A 26662-nucleotide genomic window follows, 5' to 3' on the forward strand; every position below is an offset into this window, starting at 1 on the left:
TGACTGTAGGAGGGTGGTGCTTAAACAAACAGTGACAGTGACTGGCCATGTGAGCACAACCAAAGGACTCCTGATCAACGGGAAGCTGAGATCAGCAGAATCAACAGAAGATCCTAACCACTGCTGTGTGATCAAGACTTCTCTGACTGGATTTTAATTTCTGACATTCAGCTTATTTAAAATATTGGGAATTATCTGAAGGGACAGCTTTGACCGACTGACATAGGTTATAAATAGGCGGGTGTCTGTGAGAGAAGTAGTTACTGTGTGATTAATACAAATGTAACTTGTTTCATAAGCTTCATTGTAGGTACAGTGAGTTAGTGTGTGGGGTTCACACAGAGGCTGCGGTGCCCAGGACAACCAGACGCGCCAGCAGTGCTCAAGGATTCCTCTCAGCTTTACGCACTTACCGGAGGACAGCCGGCGTCATCGCATTGCTCTGGTGAATTACTAACGCTTTCTCGTCCAGAGTACAGCTGGTGGCAACAAGCCGGTGTGACCATGCTACAAAATGGAAACGGAAAAGAGACGCCGCTGCAAGCGCCAAAGGCTGAGGCAGAGCCGGACTCCCCGGCTGACGACCCGAAACAGCAGCAGGAGCAGAAGGAGCCGCAGCAGGAGCAGCAGGAGCCCGCTCCCCCAGCTGCCAACAGCGAAGCTACACACTTCGCACTGCCCGCTCATCCCAAACTGGACATAAAGCGCAACGCAGTGACGGACGATTATAAGATCTCCAGTCAGGTTCTGGGCTTAGGGATCAATGGGAAAGTGCTTCAGTGCTTCAACAAGAAGACTGGAGAGAAGTGCGCACTGAAGGTACTGAAGTCACCTGACACTCACTGTTTATGTATGTTATAAAGAAGTCAGTAGGAGGATAGACCCCCTCAGGCCAGTGTACACACCTCATAAATAAACTTAAACAAGTCAATTCAGTTCATTAAATCAAAGAAGTTAAAGGTATGCACTGCAAAATGTAATGCTCATTGTGTTTCCCAAATGATCGTACTTTGATTTTTTTTTAGTCTACTTCTGTGTTTACAAATATCAAGTTGATAGATTAAATGTTTTACAGTGTCTGGAAATAGTTTGACTTTCTGTCTGGCAGTGGTGGGATGTAACTAAATACATTTAGGCTCCCAAATTACTGTACAATTTTGAGGTTAGAGGGAAATATTGTATGATTTTACTCCACTACATTTATCAGACAGTTTTAGATATGTGTTACTTTGCAGATTCAGAGTATTAACACACAATTTGAATATGAACAAATTAATTATGTTATATTAATATAGAATAAACTGTCCAGAAGTATAAAAAGTCATTAAAATTCCTCCACCTTGACCAGCTGCAACGTAAAAGTGATGAGCACATGAATGCATTGCTAATTATTATCCAGTAATATATGCATTATTCTGAAATGGGCCATTCTGCACAATGAGTACATACACTTTCAGTACTTTAGGTATATTTTGATGGTAATACTAATGTACTTTTACTTAAGTGAGATTGTGAATGCATTACTTTTACTTGTAACAGAGTAAATTTACACTGTAGTATTACAATTTCATTTAAGTAAACGATCTGAAGACGTCTTCCTACACTGCTGTCTACTGTCCAAACCTGTCAGTCAGTTTGGAGTAAACTGTAGAGGAGTGTTTTGAGTATTTAATTTTGGTGGTGGATCGACACCTGTTTAGTTTTAGACCGCAATCCTTTAAAGCAAACAGTTGCAAGTTTGTTATGTAGGCTACAAGGATGAAGTATTGATACCTGTCTAAAAAGTCTGAGGCCAAAAGTCTAGAAGAACTTTGAATGTTATTGAGGTCAGATCTGTGTCACACATATATAGGACTACTGATGGTAATAGTGACGAAGAAAACCTGTCTTTGTGCGTGTGAGTAGCTCTTCAGTCACCATGCACTTACCTACACTCATTATGCTGTGTCTGTATTTTTTCAAAGATTATGACTGTATTTCGAGGACATGTATGCATGTATGTGCACCTGCTGTTAACATTGGGCACTGCACATGTTGCCCTCGGAGCTCACATGCGCTACATGTGGACAGGCTAAACATGAACATGGAGCTGTGTTTCATGGAATTTTAGCCTATCATTAGAGCAGATGCAGGTTCAGGGGTGTACAGTCACCCAGCCGTACGTCATGACATGTTACACTGCTTCATAGAGACACGTGGATTTTGACAGTGACACCTTGTTCTGGGAGCAGCGGAAACTTGGGCACGCCTTCATGCATGCATAAAAAGGCACACAAGCATGGGTCGTGTGGCTGTCACCACCCGGGCACAGACTTGGAGAGATTTATGGGCTTACAGTAATCCATCTGGATCTGAAGTGCCAAACCAGGCAGCAGCGGTGTCACAAGCAGAGCTGCAGACCCAGGCTCTGGGATAGAAAGAGTAACACAGGATGAGAAAGAGAGATAAACTGCAGCAGAAAATAGGACGCCACAAACAGAAGATGAAAGGCCCAAAGGGTTGGGATGCTTGATAGCATCATGTCAGACTGAGGGGGAGAAAAACACAGTGACAGTTTAGAAATGACAGCACAGACAGTGATAGTATGGAGGTCCATCCCTGCTAGTGTGATGAAAAATAGATCCTGCAAGTCGCAACCTTCTCGCAATAATGAGTTAGTATCTCAAAATAATGAGAAACAATACTATTTTGAGATACACATTTTTGAGATAACAAATTATTTTGAGTTATTAACTCATTATTTTGAGATACTAACACTTTTTTGGGATACTTATCTACTATTATGTCATCAGACCCATTATTTTAAAAAGTATGTCATTATTTTGACATACTAACTTATTATTTTGAGATACTAACTCATTATTTTGAGATATTAATTCATTATTTTGAGATATTAATTCATTGTTTTGAGACACTAACACGTTATTTTGAGATATTAATTCATTATTTTGAGATACTAACACATTCTTTTGAGACACTAAATCATTATTTTGAGATACAAACTCATTGTTTTGAGATATTAATTCGTTATTTTGAGACACTAAATCATTATTTTGAGATACGAAATCATTATTGTGAGATATTAATTCATTATTTTGAGATACTAACTCATTATTTTTGAGACACTAACACATTTTGAGATACTAACACATTCTTTTGAGACACTAACACATTATTTTGAGATACTAACACATTACTTTGAGATACTAACTCATTTTGAGACACTAACTCATTATTTTGAGATATTAATTCATTATTTTGAGATACTAACACATTATTTTGAGATACTAACTCATTATTTTGAGATACTAACACATTACTTTGAGATACTAACTCATTTTGAGATACTAACACATTATTTTGAGATACTAACTCATTATTTTGAGATACTAACACATTACTTTGAGATACTAACTCATTTTGAGACACTAACTCATTATTTTGAGATATTAATTCATTATTTTGAGATACTAACACATTATTTTGAGACACTAACTCATTATTTTGAGACACTAACACATTATTTTGAGATACTAACTCATTATTTTGAGACAGTAACTCATTATTTTGAGATACTAACTCATTATTTTGAGACACTAACACATTATTTTGAGACACTAACTCATTATTTTGAGATACTAACACATTACTTTGAGATACTAACTCATTTTGAGATACTAACACATTATTTTGAGATACTAACTCATTATTTTGAGATACTAACACATTACTTTGAGATACTAACTCATTTTGAGACACTAACTCATTATTTTGAGATATTAATTCATTATTTTGAGATACTAACACATTATTTTGAGACACTAACTCATTATTTTGAGACACTAACACATTATTTTGAGATACTAACTCATTATTTTGAGACACTAACTCATTATTTTGAGATACTAACTCATTATTTTGAGACACTAACATTATTTTGAGACACTAACTCATTATTTTGAGACACTAACACATTCTTTTGAGATACTAACTCATTCTTTTGAGACATTAACTCATTATTTTGAGATACTAACTCGTTATTTTGAGACACTAACACATTCTTTTGAGACACTAACTCATTATTTTGAGATACTAACTCATTATTTTGAGACACTAACTCATTCTTTTGAGATACTAACTCATTCTTTTGAGACATTAACTCATTATTTTGAGATACTAACTCATTATTTTGAGACACTAACTCATTATTTTGAGATACTAATTCATTATTTTGAGACACTAACTCATTATTTTGAGATACTAACTCATTCTTTTGAGACACTAACACATTCTTTTGAGATACTAACTCATTCTTTTGAGACAGTAACTCATTATTTTGAGATACTAACTCATTATTTTGAGACACTAACACATTATTTTGAGATACTAACTCGTTATTTTGAGACACTAACTCATTATTTTGAGATACTAACACATTCTTTTGAGACACTAACACATTATTTTGAGATACTAACTCATTATTTTGAGATTCTAACTCATTCTTTTGAGACACTAACACATTCTTTTGAGATACTAACTCATTCTTTTGAGACAGTAACTCATTATTTTGAGACACTAACTCATTATTTTGAGACACTAACACATTATTTTGAGATACTAACTCGTTATTTTGAGACACTAACTCATTATTTTGAGATACTAACACATTCTTTTGAGACACTAACTCATTATTTTGAGACACTAACACATTCTTTTGAGACACTAACACATTATTTTGAGACACTAACACATTATTTTGAGATATTAACTCATTATTTTGAGATACTAACACACTATTTTGTGATCAAAGTCATTATTTTAAAAAAAGTAGCTTATTATTTTGAGATAATTACTCAAGATTTTGAGAAAGTTTCTTATTAAGTTTCCATCACACAAGCAGAATTGGGCTTCCAAAGTAGTATATGTTACCAAAAAATCGTAAAACTAATTTGTTAGAAAACACTGATCTGTTTACATGTTGCGACAGCACAAGAGAGTTTTGTAGAAACATACTGTGGGCTATTAAGAGAAGGTGTTGATTTGTGAAAATGTTGGTTTGTGTAGTCACTTATAACTGCTGACTGCATCCATAACAGCATCACCTGGTGCTCGACAGACTGAAGCATCCTCCAGGGAGAGCAGGTGGGAGAGCCCCCAGCTTTAAGTAAACACCACAAACCCACTACTCTCAATGTCTGAAACCCGTTTGTCTTTGAGGACCCTATTTAAAGCTTTAAGTGATGACACAGGTCACGCTCATGAAATCACAGTTTGTCTTCTCTATAGCAGCTCTTACTGGTGTCTGTGTTGGTTTGCTTGTGAATTGGATTGTACTGGACAAAGTGATAGTGTTGTGATGTTTTTATTCTACTGTATTGCCATTCCAACTCTAATTTACAACTTTCCCTGTATTTCTTTAATCTAAAGGCAAATAGAAAGCTAAAACAATAATTGAAATAATCGAGAGTGTTTGATGTGGAGGGGGGCGGGGTGAAGAGAGTTGACCAGCTCACTGGCTTTTTAATTAAGTGTTGCTCTAAGCGCTAAACGTAATGGATGAGTATAGGTTTAATCCACTTTGCAGCAGAGCTGGAGGGCAGCCATCCTGTTAATGTAATTCACTTAGAGTCATCAGAATTCTTTTAACTTGAATTTGTCTGACTCCTGGGAGGAGAGGGACCTGGAAGAGCACCGTGGCGTACGATAGTCCTCTTGAGCACCCCCATTAACTGCTAATACCATTGGAAGCACATATCTGGCCGGTGATTGTTCCATTTTAGCGCATCAAGTGCCTTCCAGGTTAGCACACGGAAAGATGTCTAAGCTACAGGTCTGTGCACAGGCTTCCATTCATAGTCAAAATCTTCCCCTTCACATGTTTGTGTATCTTCACATCTGTGGTCAGGCCTCTGGCATCCTGGTGGCACATCTGGGTTTCCTCTGGAACCAACAGAGACCAAACTGAAATAGTAATCCTCAGTGGTTTGGTCAGACACTGCATGCAGGAGATCTTGTGTGGGAAACTGCAATCAGATCTTGCCCAGACTCGCTCAAGGCAACCGGTGCTGTTAAACAAGTTAATCAGTCTCAGAGGTTTGGGCTTTAAAGTCTCCATTGACTCTCTTTAGCTGCTCGTTGAGCAATGCAAGTTCATTATCTGCTTTGAAGGCAGCATGGAGGAAACATGTTGCAATACTGAAGCTCAATGAGGATGTCTCGAATGAATGCACCAGGAGATCCTTTGTGGTTGAGGATATTTGTAGTATTCAAAAGAGCTGGAGGTTATGTCGGTATCGATCACTTGATTGCTGCAGTCTGTGTGTTTAGTTTGTACAGAGGAATTTAAGATAAGATAAGATAGAACTTTATTCAACCCAAAAAGAAATTGCTGTGCAGCAGTTTCAATGCAAAGTCCAAATATAAAAAATTAAAATCTAATAATCTAAATACAATATATGCAATGCCAAAAAGAAAAACAAGTTCGTAGCATGGATTATAAATATAAACAGATTCACAGAAATTATCTTAATGGGTTGCAAATACATATGTATATATTATATCAGATCTGTGGTATACATGAGTGAGTATATGATAACATTTTTATTGCCTAGTGGGGACATTCACTTGGGATTTTACTCATAACATTTTGTGTAAAGTACCCTGTGGTTTACCTCTGATGTCAAGGAAAACTCTTACTCGAGTTGAAAGTTTGTTGTGTGCTGAGTCTGTTGGGTGAGGGTTTTTTTTAATTTGGGGTTTTAAAAGTTTTTCGAATCATATTATAAAAGCCTACTGCAAACAACTACACAGGAATGATTAGAAATATATTCATGTTTTTATCATTTGTAGTGGTGCTAGCTGTGTAGCTCCAGGGGTGGCAGTGTTGGTCAGTGTGTTGATCTGTCCGCAACTTTGGTCCAAACTGAAATATCTCAACAGCCCAGAGCATAAATCCTACTGATTTTGATCCCCTGACTTCTCCTCCATCACCACCATGAGGTTGACATTCATGTTCCCCTCAGGATGGTAACATTTCATCAGGTCCAAATTTTTATGTGTCCAGTAGTTTAGTTTATGACCAAATACCTCCACAACTAATGACATCAGTCAGCTCTCAGTTATGTTCAGTTATGTTTAGTGCTACCAGTGTAGTGGAAAGTATAATTTCCAACAACATCCCATGCTGGTATGGAAATTTAGGGGCTAGAGGCAAAAGCAAGCTTGCAATAAACACAGCCAGCAAATTCTCACAGGGCCCCACAGACAGCTGAGGGTGAGGTGCAACATGCAAAACATGAGGAAGCAACATTAATAGTTAAGGACGCTTCACATTATTTGTTTGATGAAAATATTCATTTTATTTTAGATTTATTAGATACTAGTGACTGCTGCTGTTTTTTATGATGTCTATGTTATATGTAATAACTGTTAATATTTCCGCACTTCCATCCCAATCATTTGGCCCACTTTTTGCTTGTTTATTGTTTTTATCACATGCACTCTGACCCATGGCAGAGGAGGTTTTCAAGTGTATGTCTGTGGAGCTGAAGGCAAATTGTCTGTTCTTTTCTAATTAGTAAATGTTAGCATGCTAACATGCTAAACAAAGATACTGAACATAGGAAACGTTACACTACCACAGACTGTAAAAATATTGCACGTAGCCACGGTAACGTCACCCATTGGTTTGTGGACTCCCATTTCTAAGCCTCGATTTGACGTTTCAGCCATCGCCATTGCAGTTTTTGGCACTTACATGTTGGCTTCATTTTTCAGCCTGTTAGGTTCCCGCTTACATTAAACCTGCTAAACATCAGCATGTTAGCACTGACATTGTGAGCTTGTTGCTGTACTAGTTATTACATATTTGCATTATTATTAAACTGCCATAATTTTAGTCATAAGCTAAATGCAGTGGAGCAGTGTAACATAGTAATTCCCTAATGCCATATTGTTATTGCTGAGCAAGGCAGGTACAGACAATTATTACAACACAATGCATAATAACATGCATTGATTAACAGTATACCACCTCTAGACCACTTTGCAGTAGAGTTTATGAGCAGCGCTTTATTAGTAGAAGCTGTAAAGATAAACCACCTTTTAATCAAGACATGCAGACCAGCGCTGTCCAAGTCGCTAATATTTGATAGAGTGTAAACATGTCAGAGCTGAGTGAGTGTGTGTGTGTGTGTGTGTGTGTGTGTGTGTGTGTGCACACGTGTGTGTGTGTGTGTGAGCTTCAGTTGAGAGGAAGTGTGCTTTTAAACTCATTATCAGGTCAAGGTGTGAGTGTGTGTTACATCCTCTATGGGCAGAGATCTGATTGGTTTAGAGGACTGTGAGGATGTGGTTGATTGGTTTACAGCAGGATCAGGGACAAGCGTGCATTAAGTCGATGTGTCGCCACACAGAAGAAAGAGAGGGGATTAACTGTGTCGGTCTCAGTCTCTTAATCATCTCTCTGTCTGCCCCTTTGTGTTTTACTGTATATGTGTATTTAACTCACACGGTCCTTTTATTGTATCCAATTCTGGTTCACTGCAGGAAATTAAGGAAACCAGCTCACACGCTGCCTGCTCTGATTAAAGTCATAAAGCTATAAATGACACAGCAGAAACAAACCTGCCCACTGCTTTTCTTGACAAAATAGGACACGTATAGTAGTCGATCAGACACCGGAAACCCTTAACTTCTACTTTCAACACCCCGCTGCTCTGAAACACTCGGCCCACACTTCCTCTTTTGACTTTAGTGAGCTGAAACTCAACGTTGCGAGCTGCTGTGACATTTGGAGTTTCCAAGAAATGTGTAATTATTTCATCTCCACCCACAGAATCTGAGATTTTATAAATATTCTTTTCATATTTTGAGAATTATCAAGCCACCTATTAGCAACCACGGGTTTGGTGTGTGTGTGTGTGTGGGTGGGCGTGTGTGTGTGTGTGTCAGTCATAGGTCAGTGAGTCAGCCTCTATGTGTGTTACTCCAGACCTTGTGAACAGCAGATCACTCCATCCCTGTCACATCCAAAAATACACCCTGACTGAAGATGTGCGCTATGTCAAGGTCTGCCACCTGCTGTGTTTGTGTGTGTGTGTGTTTACGTGCATCTGCTTATGTCAAACACACATCCTGTCATGTGACCAGGCTGCCTTTATTTAAGGATTATATGTGTTTGTCCTACACATGGTGGATCAGTGAAGACAGTCAGAATTGTGTCAATGTTAATGTTAATTTTTTTATTTTTATTGTTCTCTTCCTGGATTTACACTATTAACTTTTCACCCACTAAAAAAAAGAAATCATTATTTGACCATGTATGACTATATTAATGAAATAGTTAACAAAAAAACGTATGAAAAAATATTGTTTTGTTGACATGATGCTTCAGACTTGAGGGATTTTAGATGCTGTGATAGATTTCAGTCCAGGGTCAACAAATTTTACTTTAAAGGAGCCTTTTTTTTTTTTTTTTTTTTTCTACCAAAAACAATTTTTTAAAAATCTGTCTGGAGCCACAAAACATATTTGAGTCTTGTGATGAAATCTAAATTAGCATATCTACATTACTAATTGATCTAAATGAGCGTTCATTAATATGTTTTACTAAACATGGCTACTCTGAAGTGAGATAATTATGATTATTTGGGACTTTAACTTTGCAGTGTTGGCAGTGAAAGCAAATAAATCTGTCCACGCACTATTAAATTCTCCTTTTTTCTCAGAGACTTTTCATTTTTTAGATTTGGAGTCTATAACTACCCTATAGGAAGACTCAACACTAGCCACTGTTGAGGTTTGAGGTTTGGCAAAATTTAGAAGAAAAGGCGCGAGGCTGTAGATGTATGACACACATTTTAGTTGATTTTTTTTTTTTTAAATTCAGTGTATGGGGTACACAGCTGGATAATGTAAGAATTTCTGTAGGCCTACAACAATAATAAATAAAAGCTAAAGTGTTAAAAAAAAATCATTATTCATGTCCATACGATTTTTTTGTCAAAGCCACAGGGAGCCACTTCAGACGGGCTAAAGAGCCGCATGTGGCCCCTGGGCCGCAGGTTGCCTACCCCTGGTTTAGGTGATATGGATGAGATTTTTATTACAGATTTAATTAACGCTCTTTCTTTTATTAACATTTGTGCTGTAACAAACAAACATTTTCTTTCTCAGTTAATCCATTGATCATTTATGCTGCAAATATTTTAAATACCCATTACAGTTTGCTAAAGCCTAAAGCTCTTCAAATGTCTTGTTTCATTCAACCAACAGTTCAGAACAGTTCTTGAATTTGCAGTGATGAGGAACCTTTACAAATGAGAAGCTGGAACCAGGGAATGTGTGCCGGGAAAGTGATGACAGTTGCAGATACATTTTTTTAGGTTGATCTACTAATCAGTGTTCAAATTCATGTGTTCCTGATATTATATGAGACCAAAGGCTTCATACTATCCGTAAAGCAAAAACTTTAACTCATTTTGTTATCGTTCTGAATTGTTCATTTGGAAAACAGGAATTTTCTAAAAAGAAACTCAATCTGACCACACTGAGGGTCAGTCAACAACAATGTTTAATCAGCGTGGAATTTATCAATAGAAATGAATGTATTGAGTCCATCAGTCGTGTCATACACTGAAAATTAATTTTAATTAATTGATAATTAAATCATAATATTCATCATTCTCTCTTTCTGTGTCTCCCAGATTCTCTACGACAGCCCCAAAGCCAGACGAGAGGTGGAGCTCCACTGGCGAGTGTCAGGAGGGCCGTATATTGTTCGCATCCTCAGCCTGTATGAAAACATGCATCATGGGAAGAAGTGCCTGCTCATCATCATGGAGTGGTAAGAGTCACATTTCACCTCCAGTTTACACACTTTGACCTATCTGTATACCTTATCTACATATTAGGTGATATGTACTGTAAGTTATTATATAGATATAATGATTACATTCTTCTATTTAATAAAATAATTAGAAACATGTTGATTATCAAAAAAGAAACAATTGCCGTTTTCTTTTTTTTTTAAGTTGACATTGAGTAGAAAAATTATTTCCATTAGACAGTGAGGAGTCCTGCTATTTTAATATGGGGCTCAAACAGGCTACAGAGCTTATACAGTGACTACAAATCCCCATAAGTCACTGCTCTGCATGACTCTTTTCAACTCACGTTGTTGACCAGAAAATGAGAAGTGACAGTCACTGTTCAGAGTCCACAGGTTTCCACTGGAATCTTTGCATTGTTTTATGATATATAAAGAACACGAGCTCTGTGGTAAATACAGACACCCAGAGGTGGAGGAAGTACTCCAACTCCGAGTCTGCAATTTTATTTAAACTTAACCCCAAAACAAATACACCCCTTCCACAAGTGTTCCTTTGGGAGCTGTGTTAATATCTTTGATGTCATTTAAGTTTGATTACTATCACGATTTATCTCCATTCCTCGAGAGCAAGGATGTGGAAGAGGGAGAGTAGCTGGCAAAGCATGGCTGTGTATGAACACAAGGATAGTGAGTGGACAGCGAGGAGATATTTTCTGAATTTGAGAAAGAAAAAAGTGTGAGCTCATTTTAATTACTTTATACACTGCTGGGTAACTTAACCTATAATGATAATAATACATCATAATTCATAAGTTGATTTGTATTTTCTATTAATAATCAAAATCTGCAAAATGACTAAAGTTATCATATAAACAGTGGAATAAAAAGTACAATATTTGCCTCTAAAATGTAGTGGAGTAGAAATACAAAGTAGCAGAAATTGATAATACTCAAGTAAGATGGAAATACCTCAAAGGTGTACTTAAGTACCGTACCTGGATAAAAGAAGAAGAGGAAGAAGATTTACTTTTAATGGTAGAAATTAAAGTTTTTCACTCTGTTGTAATACACACATGTGCACAAACAGGACCTGTACATGCGTTAAATAGAGAGATGCCAGAGCGAGGGGGCTGCCCATGGTCAGGCGCCCCAAGCAGTTGGGGGTCGGCGCCTTGTTCAGGGGCACCTTGGCAGTGCCCGGGCGGCGAACTGGCACCTCTCCAGCTACCAGTCCACGCTCCATATTTGGTTGTGACAGGGACTTGAACTCTTTATTTAAATGGAGTCTGGTGAGTTTGGCGAAAGTGATTTTGGCGCTGTTTCTTGTTAAACAAAAAAGATCTTACTCTTGAACAAAAAGGTCGTTCTCTGTAGGGATTCTCCCCGTACGTTGTCAGACACTTAGAATAATCTTTTTTACACACCAGAGGCAAAAGGGAGCACTTTTAGTGGACGGATATTGACAGTGTGCACATGCCCCCAAGTGTTTACACTGCAGCCTGTGTCACCGCTGCTGGCTGCAGGCATCTCACTTACTACTGAACCAGTTTCAAACAATGTTGCTCCCATCTGACACTTAGATAATCCAGGTTGAAAAATACCAAACCTACCCTTTAAGCTCAGGCTTTTTGTCACTGAGGGCATGCTAAAGGTCAGTTATAAGACCTGACACTCAGACGAGTCAGAGTGAAGACGTCAGGTCTGATGGTGAGATAGAGCGACAGAATTCCATCTGGGCTTCACGTGTCATAACAAACTGTCCACAGTAACACCCTCGAGTGACTCCAATGACGCTGCTAAAACATTGCATGTTTCTGTTTGTTTGTGTGTGTATGGGCATACATGTAGTTAGACTTTGTACTTTTTATTGCCTTTCACTTGTGAATGGAAAAAAACCATAATGAGTGAGAGGAATAGAGAGAAACTACAATGATACTTCTCTTCAAAGGAATTTTAACTATTGAGTAACTGGTTTTCATCATTGCGTTTATTGACACAGCAACTGTTTGTGTTGTACTGTATGTAGAGACCCTGTGTGTGTGTGTGTGTGTGTGTGTGTGTGTGTGTGTGTGTGTTTTAATGGTAATCTCTCACTGCTTCCTGTGTGAGCGAGGGTCAGAGGAGGACAGCGCCACAGCCCATCACAGACAGTTTAAGCACACTTTAAGGCACACATTTCTCTCCCAGCTATCTGTTCATCTTGGCGCTCACGAACCACAAAAAGTTTGCTGTTACTTAATACACAGTAGCTCGCATCCACGTCACCATGAGCACAACACACACAATTTTTTGAGGACCAGAGGGGAGAGTTTCAGTGTCTGATGTGTGGTTGTCATTCTGAAACTGTAACATATGTGGGGGTGAGAGTGTCTCAACTTTTTACAAATTAGGTCAGAGGTCTCAGGTACGAAATGTGATCAACATTCATCATCTTTCTTTCTGTCAAAAGAATTATTCAGTTGTAAAACCATAAATTAATACAGTCTCATAAACCCTGTACGTTCTTTTCAACAAGAAAAGTTTGGTGCTTTTTCCTTTTTCCGTCTTTGATCCAGTTTTCCTCTCTGTTTTACAGTAGAAGATGTCCACTTGCTATTTTTAGAATTTTATTTTCACTTACCTTTTTTTCTTTTGCAAGAAACCGAAAGCTCGAGGTGAAACCCCAAAGTGTTTTGAGCTGTAAAACAACTCAACAGATTTCCATTGAAATCCAACCCAGTGGCTCGCAGTGTAAAACTGAGTAGATGTAGAGAACAGTAAATATCTTTCTGTCAAACTTTGTGTGGTAATGATTTATTGTTGTCCCTCGGTCTCAAGACAACTTTGAGGTCTTGGCCTTAAAATCGACTGCATATTTACTCGGTCATGTCTTGATCTAAGACAAAGAGGACTTGAGATTTTATATCAAGACTGATCAAGACCAGGACTGTGGGGATATCAGGGAGTGTTGAATAACGATGGTAAAGTTGATTTCAGCTCCGTAGTGTTTGTTTGTATTTGTTTGCTCACAGAAATCAAAGGAAAAACCCACGCATAATATTCACCTCTGCAATTCCTTTTAATTGTTTTATTAAGACATTTCTCAGGCACACTTATACATACACACACACATATACTCTATATGGCGGGTACCGTAAAACTTCAGTTAAACACCCGGTCCCTTTACTAGCCTGGTGTGGCTACACATTTTGACAAATAAAGGCCTGTCTCAGTTAGAAGCCTGGTCTTGTTGCCAAGCAGTTCATTTTTATAGAAGTTCTTTGGATGTATTTTTTGCGACCCACTTAAGCTAACATTAGTTAGCTGTTTGGATATAAATATAAATGTTTAAACATTTGTCAATATGGAGATGCTACACATTATAAGCTTGGTTGATTTTATTTTACTGAAACCATGAGCACCATAGAAGACTTTGATTCATTCAGTCACCTGCATGATGAAAAAAAAAGTGGTGACTTCCTTTTTCTGAAGCTGTCATTAAGTCAGAACATGTGTCAATTCCTCGATTACCTGGGATGTTATTCATATTCCTTTAGTCCATAAAGGTCCACTGATCAAAAGAATCAAAAATGTTTCTCATAAAAATGTATCCAAGTTATAAATATTGTTTTAACAGGATAAAGTTGTGTTGTGTCAGTATGCTGGGTGCTGTAACCCACGAGTGCCATGAAATGAGTGTCATAACAACACATCATTGATATGTTATTCAAACCCTAGTTTATATACAAGTTAAATTCATACTGGTTTAAATTAACAATCTGATTGTGTTTCCCATGTTTGCTGAGCAACAGTTTTGTGTAAAAGGAATTAAAGGCCTGTCCCAAATACAGGCCTGTTGAGTTCAGAGAGGAATCTTCATTTGTTCTTCATTTGTATTCTGTGGGTGTTTTTATGGGAATGTAGATCTTTCAGATCGATTTGAGGAGTGCCTGTGGTTTGCATGTTCAACATTTTATCATGAGTGATTCATGCAGTGTGGGACTCACACCTGTCTGGTCATGGTCTTGACTCCGTCTCAGTGTAGGTGGTCTTGACTACAACACTGATTACTTGCAGTTGTGTGAGGACAATAATTTCATTTCTGTCATTTTGCAACATCACCTTCAGTCTGCTTTGTTTGCCCCTGTGGAGTTTACCTGTTGTACTGTTACTGTGGTGCTTTGTGCAGATGCCTTTATTCATTGCAGCCCTGATTTATTACTCATCGCATCATTGTTTTCAGTGTCTTCACTGAACTGCATGACATGGGTAAAAATTTAAATCGGGAAAACATTTATTTTTGCAAAAAAAGTGGGAAGATGTTCCTCCTGCCTTTTTTCTGCAAAAGGCAGATTCTTGAAAGTTTTCACACTTTTAAAATAAGTTTTTTGTAAATATGAAAATAGGGAGCGCTGATCTGCTCAACTTCAGTTTATTTAAAGTGCACTGTACTCAGAAAGTCTCGGGTCAAGGTTAATCATTAAGAAAAAAAAAATAGGTCAGTGATCACATTCGGGTTTTTTTTAGAAATTCTCAGAAAATGTTATTAATTCTATTTAAGGTTGATGTATGTGATGTACAGGTGAAATTATGCCCTGAAGTGTCGATATAGCAGTTTTATGAATCATGTTTATGTGTGTGTGTGTGTGTGTGTGTGTGTGTGTGTGTGTGTCACCAGTATGGAGGGAGGAGAGCTGTTCAGTCGAATCCAGGCCAGAGGAGACCAGGCCTTCACTGAGAAAGGTGAGGACTGATGGACTGTGTTGTAAACACATCACAGGATGTGAGCGAGAAAGGATGAACCATTATTTACAGGACAGAGTGAAATAAGGCAGACATCTTGGAAAACATTAGACAGGGAGAGCACAGAATACATTTGTTCCATTCTTTTACATGATTTCTGCTTTACTTGTGTGTTTTGTTGTGTGATATTGGAGCTGCTTCTGGTTTGAGAGAGTGTGTTTTCCTCTTTTCTTCCCAGAGGCTTCTGAGATCATGAGGGACATCGGCACGGCCATCGAGTATCTCCACAGTATTAACGTGGCACACAGAGACATCAAGGTGCAGTATGATCAAGATCATGAAGAATATGAATGGTTCTAGGTCATTAAAGACATGTTGTCATATTTTTTTCTTCTTCTTCTGCCTCATGAGCAGCCAGAGAACCTGCTGTACACCACGAAAGACAAAAATTGTGTCCTCAAATTAACAGACTTTGGATTTGCTAAGGAGACGACGCTACACAACCCTCTGCAGACCCCCTGTTACACACCGTACTATGTGGGTAAGTTGCTTTACGTAGTTTCCAAACTATGACATGTTCAAGGGAAGGGTTTATGATTACAGGATCTTTACAGATGCTTTTAAGTCATGTTTTGCCACTGATCTCCATTTATAATTTTTATCTGTCTCTGTGTGTTTGTGTTCTGCCAATGATAAGCTCCTGAGGTTTTGGGTCCGGAGAAATACGACAAGTCATGTGACATGTGGTCTCTGGGCGTCATCATGTACATCCTGTGAGTACTGGGTGTAGTGTCACAGATGTGTTAGTGTGATGCATTCTGTGTACCCTCAGACAAATCGTAGATTAATGTTTTTAGTTTTAAAGTTGCCCTGTGTGTCTCACCATGTTTGCCTCTGTAGGTTGTGTGGCTTCCCTCCATTTTACTCCAACACGGGCCAGGCCATTTCTCCAGGGATGAAGAGGAGGATCAGGATGGGCCAGTATGAATTCCCCAACCCAGAGTGGGCGGAGGTGTCACAGGAAGGTGAGAAGCTCACACAGGCCACGTCTACACTGACAGACATTTGAAAATGCTTGTTTGTTCTCCAATATTCAGCCCTGAAAATATAGGTTTTCAAAAACATTCCCCAGAGTGGACAAATTTACTGTCAGACGACACAAACTGCTTTCTATGAAAAATAAACCTATATATTCAAGTACACAGCTATGGACTATTTTCTACACAATATATATGTGTCAGTGACATCACATGCATAGTGTGTTTAGCTGTATTCAACACAAACGTGAGAGTCAGGAATCAAAAAAATGACTTTTCCTGCTGAGACCGTTCAGTGAAATGTCAGTTCAGCTCTTTACCAGATGATGGTGGCAGTGGACAGTTTTGTTGTTTCCCATCTGAAAGAGAAAGATGAGGACATTGAACCATTTTGAGTTTGATTTTTTACTTGTGGACAGCTCAGTGACCACTAGTTTAAAAGGTAGTATTGTCATATTTATGTGCATCAGTCAGACAGGGTCTGACTGTAAAGCCCACAGCACCTCTGTTAAAAAGCAGAAAACCATTAAACTGACTGCCTCCACAGGTTAGCTGGATGAGCTAGTCAAAGAGTCAAATGCTCATGTAGAAATCTTCTCCAAGCTTCATGTGTCCTTAGCTAAGTGCTGGCTCTGCAAACAGACGGCATGTTTCAGCTATAGTTAAAGTAAACTGTGTTCTCTGTTTGCCGTTGTTGTAAGTATAGTGCTGCCCTGCAGGTCACACGAGTTCTGCTTATTTACCACATTTCCCGGGGCTTTCCTGAGTTTTACTTCTTAAGAATAACAAATCCACTATGACACATCTTACAGATAACTCAAGAGACAACAGCGAGCTGGTGTCCTCCTCCTGACCAACAGTAATGACAGTGCGTGACATGTACACGCTCGTTTTTTCCCTCAGTGTCACTGTATTCTCCCACATAATCTCATTTGTTGTAAAAGAAGGCCGGTCTGTCCCTGAGACCAGGAGAAGCTTCACAAGACATGCGATATACACGTGTGTGTGTGTGTGTCTTGATACTAATAATGTAACTAACTTTGCATTGCCTTTGCTTACACAGCCAAAGATCTGATCCATCAGCTACTGAAGACAGACCCAAATGAGAGAATGACCATCACTCAGTTTATGAACCATCCCTGGATTAATGTAAGTATCTGTGGGTCGAGTTCAGACAGACACACTTCCTGTGCTGCTTCCTGTTTTATCTGTACATCTGTTTCCTCAAATCTACAGCTATATATATGTGTGTGTGTGTGTGTGTGTGTGTGTGTGTGTGTGTGTGTTTGCAGAAGTCCATGGTGGTTCCCTCCACTCCGCTCCATACCACTCGGGTCCTGACTGAAGACAGGGAGATGTGGGAGGATGTGAAGGTCAGAAGCACAATAACACTGCCCCCCTCTGGTCACATATTAATATTACAACCTGTCACTGCTGCAACATCAAAGCTTTAGATTGGTCCCAGAGTTACAGAGGCTGCAAGTTAGTATTCCATAAAATTTAGCAGCTAGTGAGAGACAGATTTAACAAGAATGGTCAAAATCAATACAGCAGTACCACAAATATCCTGACTTTTTGTTTCTTGCATGGGACAGGCTCCAAAAATAATGGAGCCTACATTTCCTATAAAGCAACTAAAGAGCTTCTTTTATCAGTAGGGGTGTTCATAACCGTTCATAACATCCACAGTTTGGTTTGATACGACACAATGGTGTTACGGTGCAGTACCTTTTTGATACAGCAAAAAAGTAGAAATTTCCTTGATTTTCCTTGATGTTTAATTTATAAAGACTAACATTATAAAGCATGGGGATTTTGGCCTTTGAGCAATGGTGGAGCTATACCTGAGTGACCCATATTCTGCGGTGTCTTTGTAGCAGCATATGAAACAAATACAGCTCTGTATAAGATATAAAATATAAAATGATAGCAGAAGTTACAATCTGGCTGAAATGGGCTCATGAAAGAATACTGTAATGGGGCTCAGTTACATTAAGCAAGTTCATAAAGCCTTTACATATTCCTTTCCAGGGAAGGGTCTCATATCTGTGGCTATAAATGTTATGTTACTAATTGCCACAGTGATTTATTTTGCTCTATTTAAACCAGTTGGGGATGGTTGCTTAAATGCTGCGGGGATAACGTTAGCTTGTAGCTTGTGATGCACCTTGTTTTGGTCTAGTTCCACTAACTGACACACTGAGGTTATGTTGATGCCTTGAGTTGATATGTTTGAAGTATTTCCACTGATGTAACCTACTGTTGTGTAGCAGATGTGACATACAGTTGTTTTTTATCCACCACTCCCTCTCGTCATGATCCTCATAAGTCACAGTGAATTGAATTGAGTGGAATGCCAGACCTGTAAATTACTGGAGGATTGAGGCAGACAGCATGTTTCCTGTTCTGTCCTGTGAGCTGCCTTGTTGAGCGCAGTCAGTGGCACTGAGAACATTATATCTAACACATATTAAGCTGTACATTTTATTTCCAAATTCAATAGGCTAGTTCAACATCTCGTTCAGTTCGTAATGCGTACAGAAATGTAGGGCTCAATAAAAATAAATGTATCATTACACCCTTATTCATTAGACCACATGTGTCTGGTAAATACTCATATCTTTAAAACTCCACTCCCTCAGTTTGAAATGCTTTCCATTAAAATGTCGAAACTCCAAGCCCAAGATGAGACACACTTCATGAGAAACACTTGATGACATCACTGTGAATCATCTGGGTCATTTTCTCAGTTTCATTTGTAAAATCTGTGGAATGCTCCTTTAATGATTATAATGATTATCACATGTGTTACCACATATAATGATTACCAGCAAAGGAAATTTGTAAATTTGGATTTTTATCTTTCAGCCTTGAGTGAACAAAACAAATTAAAATGTTATCTTGATGTCCTGCTGATGGCCACCAGGGGGAAGCACTATGAGTTAGTGCAGAGTAACATTTAACACACACACACACACACACACACACACACACACACACACTTAAACACAAGGAGCTGTGCAGTTCACCCCAACTCTGTTTCTATGGTTTACATAAAGAAACATGTTTATAGAACATGAGCCCTGTTTGCACTCATCAAGTCACAGTGGGGTTAATGCCCCAGCACTGAACAAAATGTCTCAGTTGTGCAAACCCTTTTTTTTCCACTGGCTGTAAATGTGAGCAAAAATCATTGGTAGACTGTCACATTCCTTCACAGCAGCTGAATGAGCAAGTTTGAAGTGATAAGGTGTAAAAAAAGAACATTTCTCAAAAATGATATGCACACAAAACGCCACTGTTCACTTCTGCAGTGTGCAATGCTATGTTGCGTAAAGTATCCACGGATTGCACTCCTGAACAACCACTTCTCAAAAAGCACAATAACATCACATTCTGTCGACATAGCTGGTATCACCACTGACAAGTGTTCTCAAAGCATGAACCACAAAGGATGAAGCGTTTGTTAACATTTCCAGCGCTGTAGTTCTCAGCTCCAGTTTGCAGACCTCTCCTTCTCACATGTTTTACGGTCTGAGGCCTGTATTCACTCCAGCTTGTCTTTGCCTCGGCCAGTGTGGAGTTGACCTTTCCCTAACTCATAAAAATGTCCTCAGATGGGTTTCTCTCTACCCTGTCCACTTTTATTTTATTTTCTCTGCACTGGCCTTTAAATCTAAGGACTACTTCATTCCATCATGCCACCAAAGGTCCCTCTTAAACCCATAAGGAAAATGGAAGAAACTGTTTTACATGTGTTTTTATCTAAAACAGTCACTTATCAACACTTCATGAGCCGAAAACAAGACAAAAAACAAACATTAAAAATGTGTAAAACTGTTGGGTTCAGGGATTGACTGCTCTCTCTGTGCTCCCAGCTTTACATTCTGAATTTGGACATCATGGATCTGTGATAAATGTGCTTCATTGTTTCCTTATTATGCACTTATATGTGTTGTATTCTTGTCTGATAGCCCTAAACATAGGTTCACAGCTGATGATAATATGTTATTTAATCCATTTGAACTCAACAGAGATCATAATGTTCGTCATTACACAGACTTTGACCCTGATATGAACTTTTTTTAGATACCAGCATGTCTTATTCCTGTGATTACTACGATGAACTCCAATTCAGCTGCTTAATGGAATAATTTCCAGCAGGATATAAAGTTTTTTTAGTTTTGCACTTAAATATTCGTAGTCACCCTAGAAATTATGATCAGCTTGTACATTCTTTATCTTCTCTAAATCATGGGTTTTCTGAAATCACTCTTACTAAAACATAGATAGCAGAGGAATCTAAAGAATTAGGCCTCTATGACCTTTAATCATATAACTCTATTCACTTCATCAGACAACCCAGGTCAGGAGGAGGAGTTTCAGTCCTTGTCTACCAAAACCATGACCTTTCTTTAAATTCTGATGAAGTAGATGTCGAATCTGTTTCATTGAAATTATGTCTAATAATATAATTATAAAAAAAACTAGAATGTGTTCATATGTGGTATTTATCAACCACCTCATTCTGACATCACTTGTTTTAATAATAGTTTCATCAACACTCTCGAGCTTATACAATGCAAAATACAGACGCCTCCTCAGAGCAGCCAAGTAAAGGATCTATAGTGATCAGTTTATTTAATCAGAAAATAATGTTAAGGCCACGTGGAAAGCTATTAATGTTACTTTACAGAGCAAAGACCTCCTCAAAATTCCCTTCAGTCTTTACAGATGGAGGTTCTACTGATCCTTTTGATATAGCTTGTAAATTCAGTGATTTCTTTTCAAGTGTTGGTGCATCTCTTGCCATAAAGAAAGCTGATACAAATATTAATCCACTAGATAATACAAAGGGTTCTTTCCCATTTTTTAGAAATTTTGGTTTTCCCTTGTTTCAATGAAGTGAATGACATTATAGTAGAACTCAAGAATTCTGCGCTGGGTCATGATGGTGTTTGTTTCTCCTTAAAAGGGGAAGTCAGGTCTCTTATTATTGAGCCTTTAACTTTCATTTTTGCAATATCAGTGGAAACTGGCATTATAACTCCTGACTGAAAAATGGCTAAAGTTATTCCACTATTTAAAACAGGTGATTCAGAATTCTTTTCACACTGTCGGCCAATCTTAATATTGTTTATTTTTCAAAGATATTAGAAAATCTGATGTATAACAGGATCCTTGAACACATACAATATTCTCTGCAATTATCAGTATGGATTTTGCAAAATCATGCACCTTAAATGGCTCTGTTGGAGCGTACTGATAAAATATAAGAAGCCTTAGATAATAATGAGTTTGAAGTAACTATAGTCTTAGACCGTTGGAAAGCATTTGATATTGTTAATTATGCTATTTTACCTTCGTGGATTTCATGGTAATGTATATAAACGGCTCTTAAACCATGTCCTTAATAAAAATACATATGTTCTTATCTCAATTCAATCAATCAGTTTTATTTATAAAGCCCAATATCACAAATCACAATTTGCCTCACAGGGCTTTACAGCATACTACATCCCACTGTCCTTTGGACCCTCACAGCGGATAAGGAAAAACTCCCCAAAAAAACCCTTTAACAGGGAAAAAAAACGGTAGAAACCTCAGGAAGAGCAACTGAGGAGGGATCCCTCTTCCAGGACGGACAGACGTGCAATAGATGTCGTACAGAACAGATCAGCATAATAAATTAACAGTAATTCGTATGACATAATGAGACAGAGAGAGAGAGAGAGAGAGAGAGAGAGAGAGAGAGAGAGAGAGATGCAGGACAGACGGTAATGACAGTAGCTTACAACAACATTAATGAAAGTAAAGTATTATAGTTATAGTTCTGGCTACTGTGGGACAATATGTTGAAAGTATATATTAATATCTGACAGTATACTTGTGTGACAATAATCATATGTGTATAATAACAGTACGAGTATGACTAATGACTAATGACGGCAGCAGCAGCAGCAGCAGCAGGGGGCATCTGGCAGGACCACGGCAGCAGCACAACCACACACGTCACACTGTCCAGGCACCGCTGCGATATGAGTTAATCTGAGAGACAGTGGAGCACAAAGGCTCCGGAGAAGAAACCGAGTTAGTGACATCCAGAATGGCTGAGTTAGCAAGATACAGTAATAGAATACGAGAGAGAGAGAGAGAGAGAGAAGGAGAGAAGGTGCCTGGTGTATTATAGGGGGGTCCTTCGGCAGACTAGGCCTAAGTCAGCCTAACTAGGGGCTGGTACAGGGCAAGCCTGAGCCAGCCCTAACTATAAGCTTTATCAAAGAGGAAAGTCTTAAGTCTAGTCTTAAATGTTAAATGTGTCTGCCTCCCGGACCGTAACAGGAAGATGATTCCACAGGAGAGGAGCCTGATAGCTGAAGGCTCTGGCTCCTGATCTACTTTTGGAGACTTTAGGGACCACGAGTAACCCTGCGTTCTCAGAGCGCAGTGTTCTGGTGGGATAATATGGCACTATGAGCTCTCTAAGATATGACGGAGCCTGACCATTTAGAGCTTTATAAGTTAACAGTAGGATTTTAAATTCAATTCTGGATTTTACAGGGAGCCAGTGCAGAGAAGCTAAAACAGGAGAAATATGATCTCGTTTCTTAGTTCCTGTTAGTACACGTGCTGCTGCATTCTGAATTAGCTGGAGAGTTTTTAAGGACTTACTAAAGCTACCTGATAATAGAGAGTTACAGTAATCCAGCCTTGAGGTAACAAAAGCGTGGACCAATTTTTTTGCATCTTTTCGGGTCAGGATAGGCCTAATTTTCGCAATATTATGCAGATGAAACAATGCAGTCCGTGAGGTTTGTTTTAAATGAGAATTAAAAGACAAATCTTGATCAAATGTTACTCAGAGGTTTCTTACGGTAGTGCTAGAGGCCAGAGCAATGCCATCTAGAGAAACTATGTCATCAGATAAAGAGTCTCTGAGCTGTTTGGGGCCAAGAACAATAACTTCAGACTCATATCTATGGTCATGAGTCGCCAAGAAATGTAATGCAACTTGGTGCACCCCAAGGATTATTTCTAATTTATATTAATGAGCTTGCTGCTATATCTAACTCCATATTCCCTCTGCTCTTTACAGATGACTCCAGTGTTTTTGTCTCTAACAGAGATTTAATGAGTCTCATGAGATAACTAAATCATGACCTTGTCAAAAACATAATATAACAAACTCATAAAACTTTATAATGAAGAAATAAAGTTTCATCAACATGTTTTTAGGTATTATGATTGATGATAAACTTTCTTGGAGAGAACAGGTTGATCTTCTCTGCAGTAAGGTCACTAAATCTCTTGGGATTCTTAGAAAAATATGAGGTTTTGTTCACAGTACATGTTTGTTAATGTTAAAGTTAGATTTATCCACATTTAACATGCTGCAATGTTGTATAGGGAAGCACTTCATCAGCTTATCTGTACAAAATACTGCTGCTGCAGAAACAGTTCGTTAGATAAGTACTCTTTTTTACAGTTGCTGTACCTGGTGCACTTCTTTTTTTAACTGCAGTTGTTGGCAATGTTTGACATTAATATACTTCAAATCTGTACATTTGTCTTTGAAGTGAAATACAAGATTACACATTTATCTTATAGTTTTAGGTGTCATTTTGTTAATGACTCACAGTTCCATAAATACACAACTAGAGAGGCTCATGATCTTCATTTTTCTCTGTATACAATATCCTGAGCTTATTTTTCTGTCAGATATCATGGAGTTGTTTTGTGGAATGAAACTTTGTTTCATTTACTGGATTCTTCTGTTTCATTGTCTTTGTACAAAAAGAGACTTAGAAACACTCTGCCGTCAAAATTATGTGTATTTAAAGTTTTTAAAATGTATCATGAATTGTATGGGAAAAACCAATGGGTTAAAGTGCCAAGTTGCGGTTTTACCGGGGGTTAGCAGACTATGTCTTTGCCAGGAGCGCAGTCCCCAGTAAAACCACAACTTGACCTTTTTATCCTGTTGTTGTGTGGACTAAACAAACAAGATGTAATTAGTGAGTTTTACACTAACAAGATGCTGGTAGGCAGATTTTATTACCTTTGGGCAGAGCTGGGCTTGCTGTTTCCCTCAGCGTGCAGACTTTATGCTAAGCTAAAGTAACTGACTGCTGGCACCAGCTACATATTTACTGTACAGACATTAGATTAGTATCACTTCCTCATCTAACTCAAGCAAGTGAAAAGGCATATTTCCGAAAATGTCAAACTATTGCTGTAAACATGTAAGCATCTGTTAAAATCTCTTGGACGTCAGAGGGCGAAAGCAGCAATTTTAACCATTTCCTAAAGCACCAATTTAAATCATTTGACATTTAAAGATATTGGTTGAGAATCAGATTCAACAAAGATTCATGAACTTTATTGTCATAATGCATGCATAATGAAGTGGAAATATGTCATCTTCAAGTGGTGTATTCTATTGAAAGGAAAAACTTCACAAATATTTACATAAAGAAGACACAAGCGTCAGCAAAACTAAATATTCAACAGTAAAATCTAACCAACATAAGTACAAAATTTTAGCAATAACAAGTAGAAAAATATTTATATAAAACTACAACGTGTGCAAACAGCAGCACCAGCAGAGCTCAGTAAAGGTGCAGCATGACAGATATGGAGTGATGCCAGTGGACTGATATGATGTAAATATTGTACGTGCCCGGTGATGACCATGTCTGATGTTAGTAGTGTCACAGCTTTTGACAAAGAGCTGCATGTACGGATTGATCTAAAGCCCTTGCCTGATGTCAGGAGCTTAAACAGATGGTGTATAATTAATGATGTGCTTGTAATATTACATTATTGCCTGTATATTTTCCCTCCTGCCGTTTGTAATAATAGTATATTACATACCTGATCCTCTTCTCTGTCTCTCACAGGAGGAGATGACCAGCGCTTTAGCCACCATGCGTGTTGACTACGACCAGGTGAAGATCAAAGATCTGGACACTTCCAGCAACCCGCTACTCAACAAGAGACGCAAGAAGGCTGCTGCGGGGGCCAAGAGTGGGTCCACGGTCTGCCAAAGTCAGTGATGACTGCAGGCGTGACAGCCAGCACTGAGAAAAAGCAGCTCAGAGGAGGAGGGAAAAGTTGATTTGTCCAGGAGAGGATGATTTGGAGACCTGCTCTGGATTCTTGAGAGACTTGATGCTGAAGAAATGATCTCTGAAATGAAGAGACAACACAGAATTAAAGGCAAAGTCAGAGCTGGACATTTATAAGACATATCAAGACATGTTTCTCCTGGCAGTGGTAGAAATCAACAGCTCTGCTCACTGTGGGTCTATATCTGTTTTCATTTCTTTTTTAATGTATGTATGTCATTTTTAGACCTTGCAGGTTTGTAAGAGCGTCTGTGTGCAGACATGAAGTATTTGTAGTGATCATGTTTTTGAGTATTTGAGCACTGGGTGGCCTATTTGAGATCTCCTTTGTAACTATGCACTAGTGTGCAAAACACACACACAGACAAAGCAACTGTAGAAAGACTGTGAAACGAGAACACTCACTATTACCTGTTGTCTTAATATCATTTGTCTCTTGCTGCTTTCCTTTTCAGGAATAAATTAACGTCTGACACTGACTGTCTTGTCAATAACACGTAGCTTCCATACACTTCAATCCAAGGGAGTAGTTTTCACTGAAGCAACAATAAAATGGCCCCAAACATATTACTGAGGAGTAAATTGTACTCATTGTCAGTGCTGCAGATCATCGTTGTGTCCTCATAATGGAGCTATAAGAGACAGCACATATCCTGTCTGCTTCCTGTCAGTGTGAGGCCAGAGAGCTTTGTGCAAGCGGCAGCAGTGGGGTAATGGCTGATTGTGCTACATGGTTGAGTTGTGACACTTTTCTGAAGAAAGGTCTTGCGTGTGTTTATGCGGGTTGAGTAAAATGCTTCCTGTAAATAGGGGCTGCATTTTAATGAGATGTGAGCAAGACAGTGCAGCCTTTAAATAATGGAAACCTCATCTGTCAGGTACACACCATACCGAGATTGTTTTGTTGTAAATAAAACTTTATAAAGTAAAGCTTTACAGTGCAA

At 38.4% G+C, this 26662-nt stretch overlaps 1 protein-coding gene across 1 annotated transcript; it reads left to right on the plus strand.

Annotated features, from left to right (window-relative positions):
* Window positions 1–326: 326 nt before the first annotated feature.
* mapkapk3 (MAPK activated protein kinase 3) lies at window positions 327–26648 on the plus strand. The gene is made up of 10 exons (XM_033627758.2): window positions 327–819; window positions 10707–10846; window positions 15489–15553; window positions 15792–15871; window positions 15968–16094; window positions 16251–16326; window positions 16454–16578; window positions 17654–17739; window positions 17883–17963; window positions 25491–26648. The coding sequence occupies exons 1-10, from the start codon at window positions 505–507 to the stop codon at window positions 25644–25646; spliced, it is 1251 nt and encodes a 416-aa protein (XP_033483649.1). The 5' UTR covers window positions 327–504; the 3' UTR covers window positions 25647–26648.
* The last annotated feature ends 14 nt before the right edge of the window (window positions 26649–26662 follow it).

This window comes from Epinephelus lanceolatus, chromosome 1 (genome assembly GCF_041903045.1).
Source record: "Epinephelus lanceolatus isolate andai-2023 chromosome 1, ASM4190304v1, whole genome shotgun sequence".
In the NCBI taxonomy this organism is placed as follows: Eukaryota; Metazoa; Chordata; class Actinopteri; order Perciformes; family Serranidae; genus Epinephelus; species Epinephelus lanceolatus.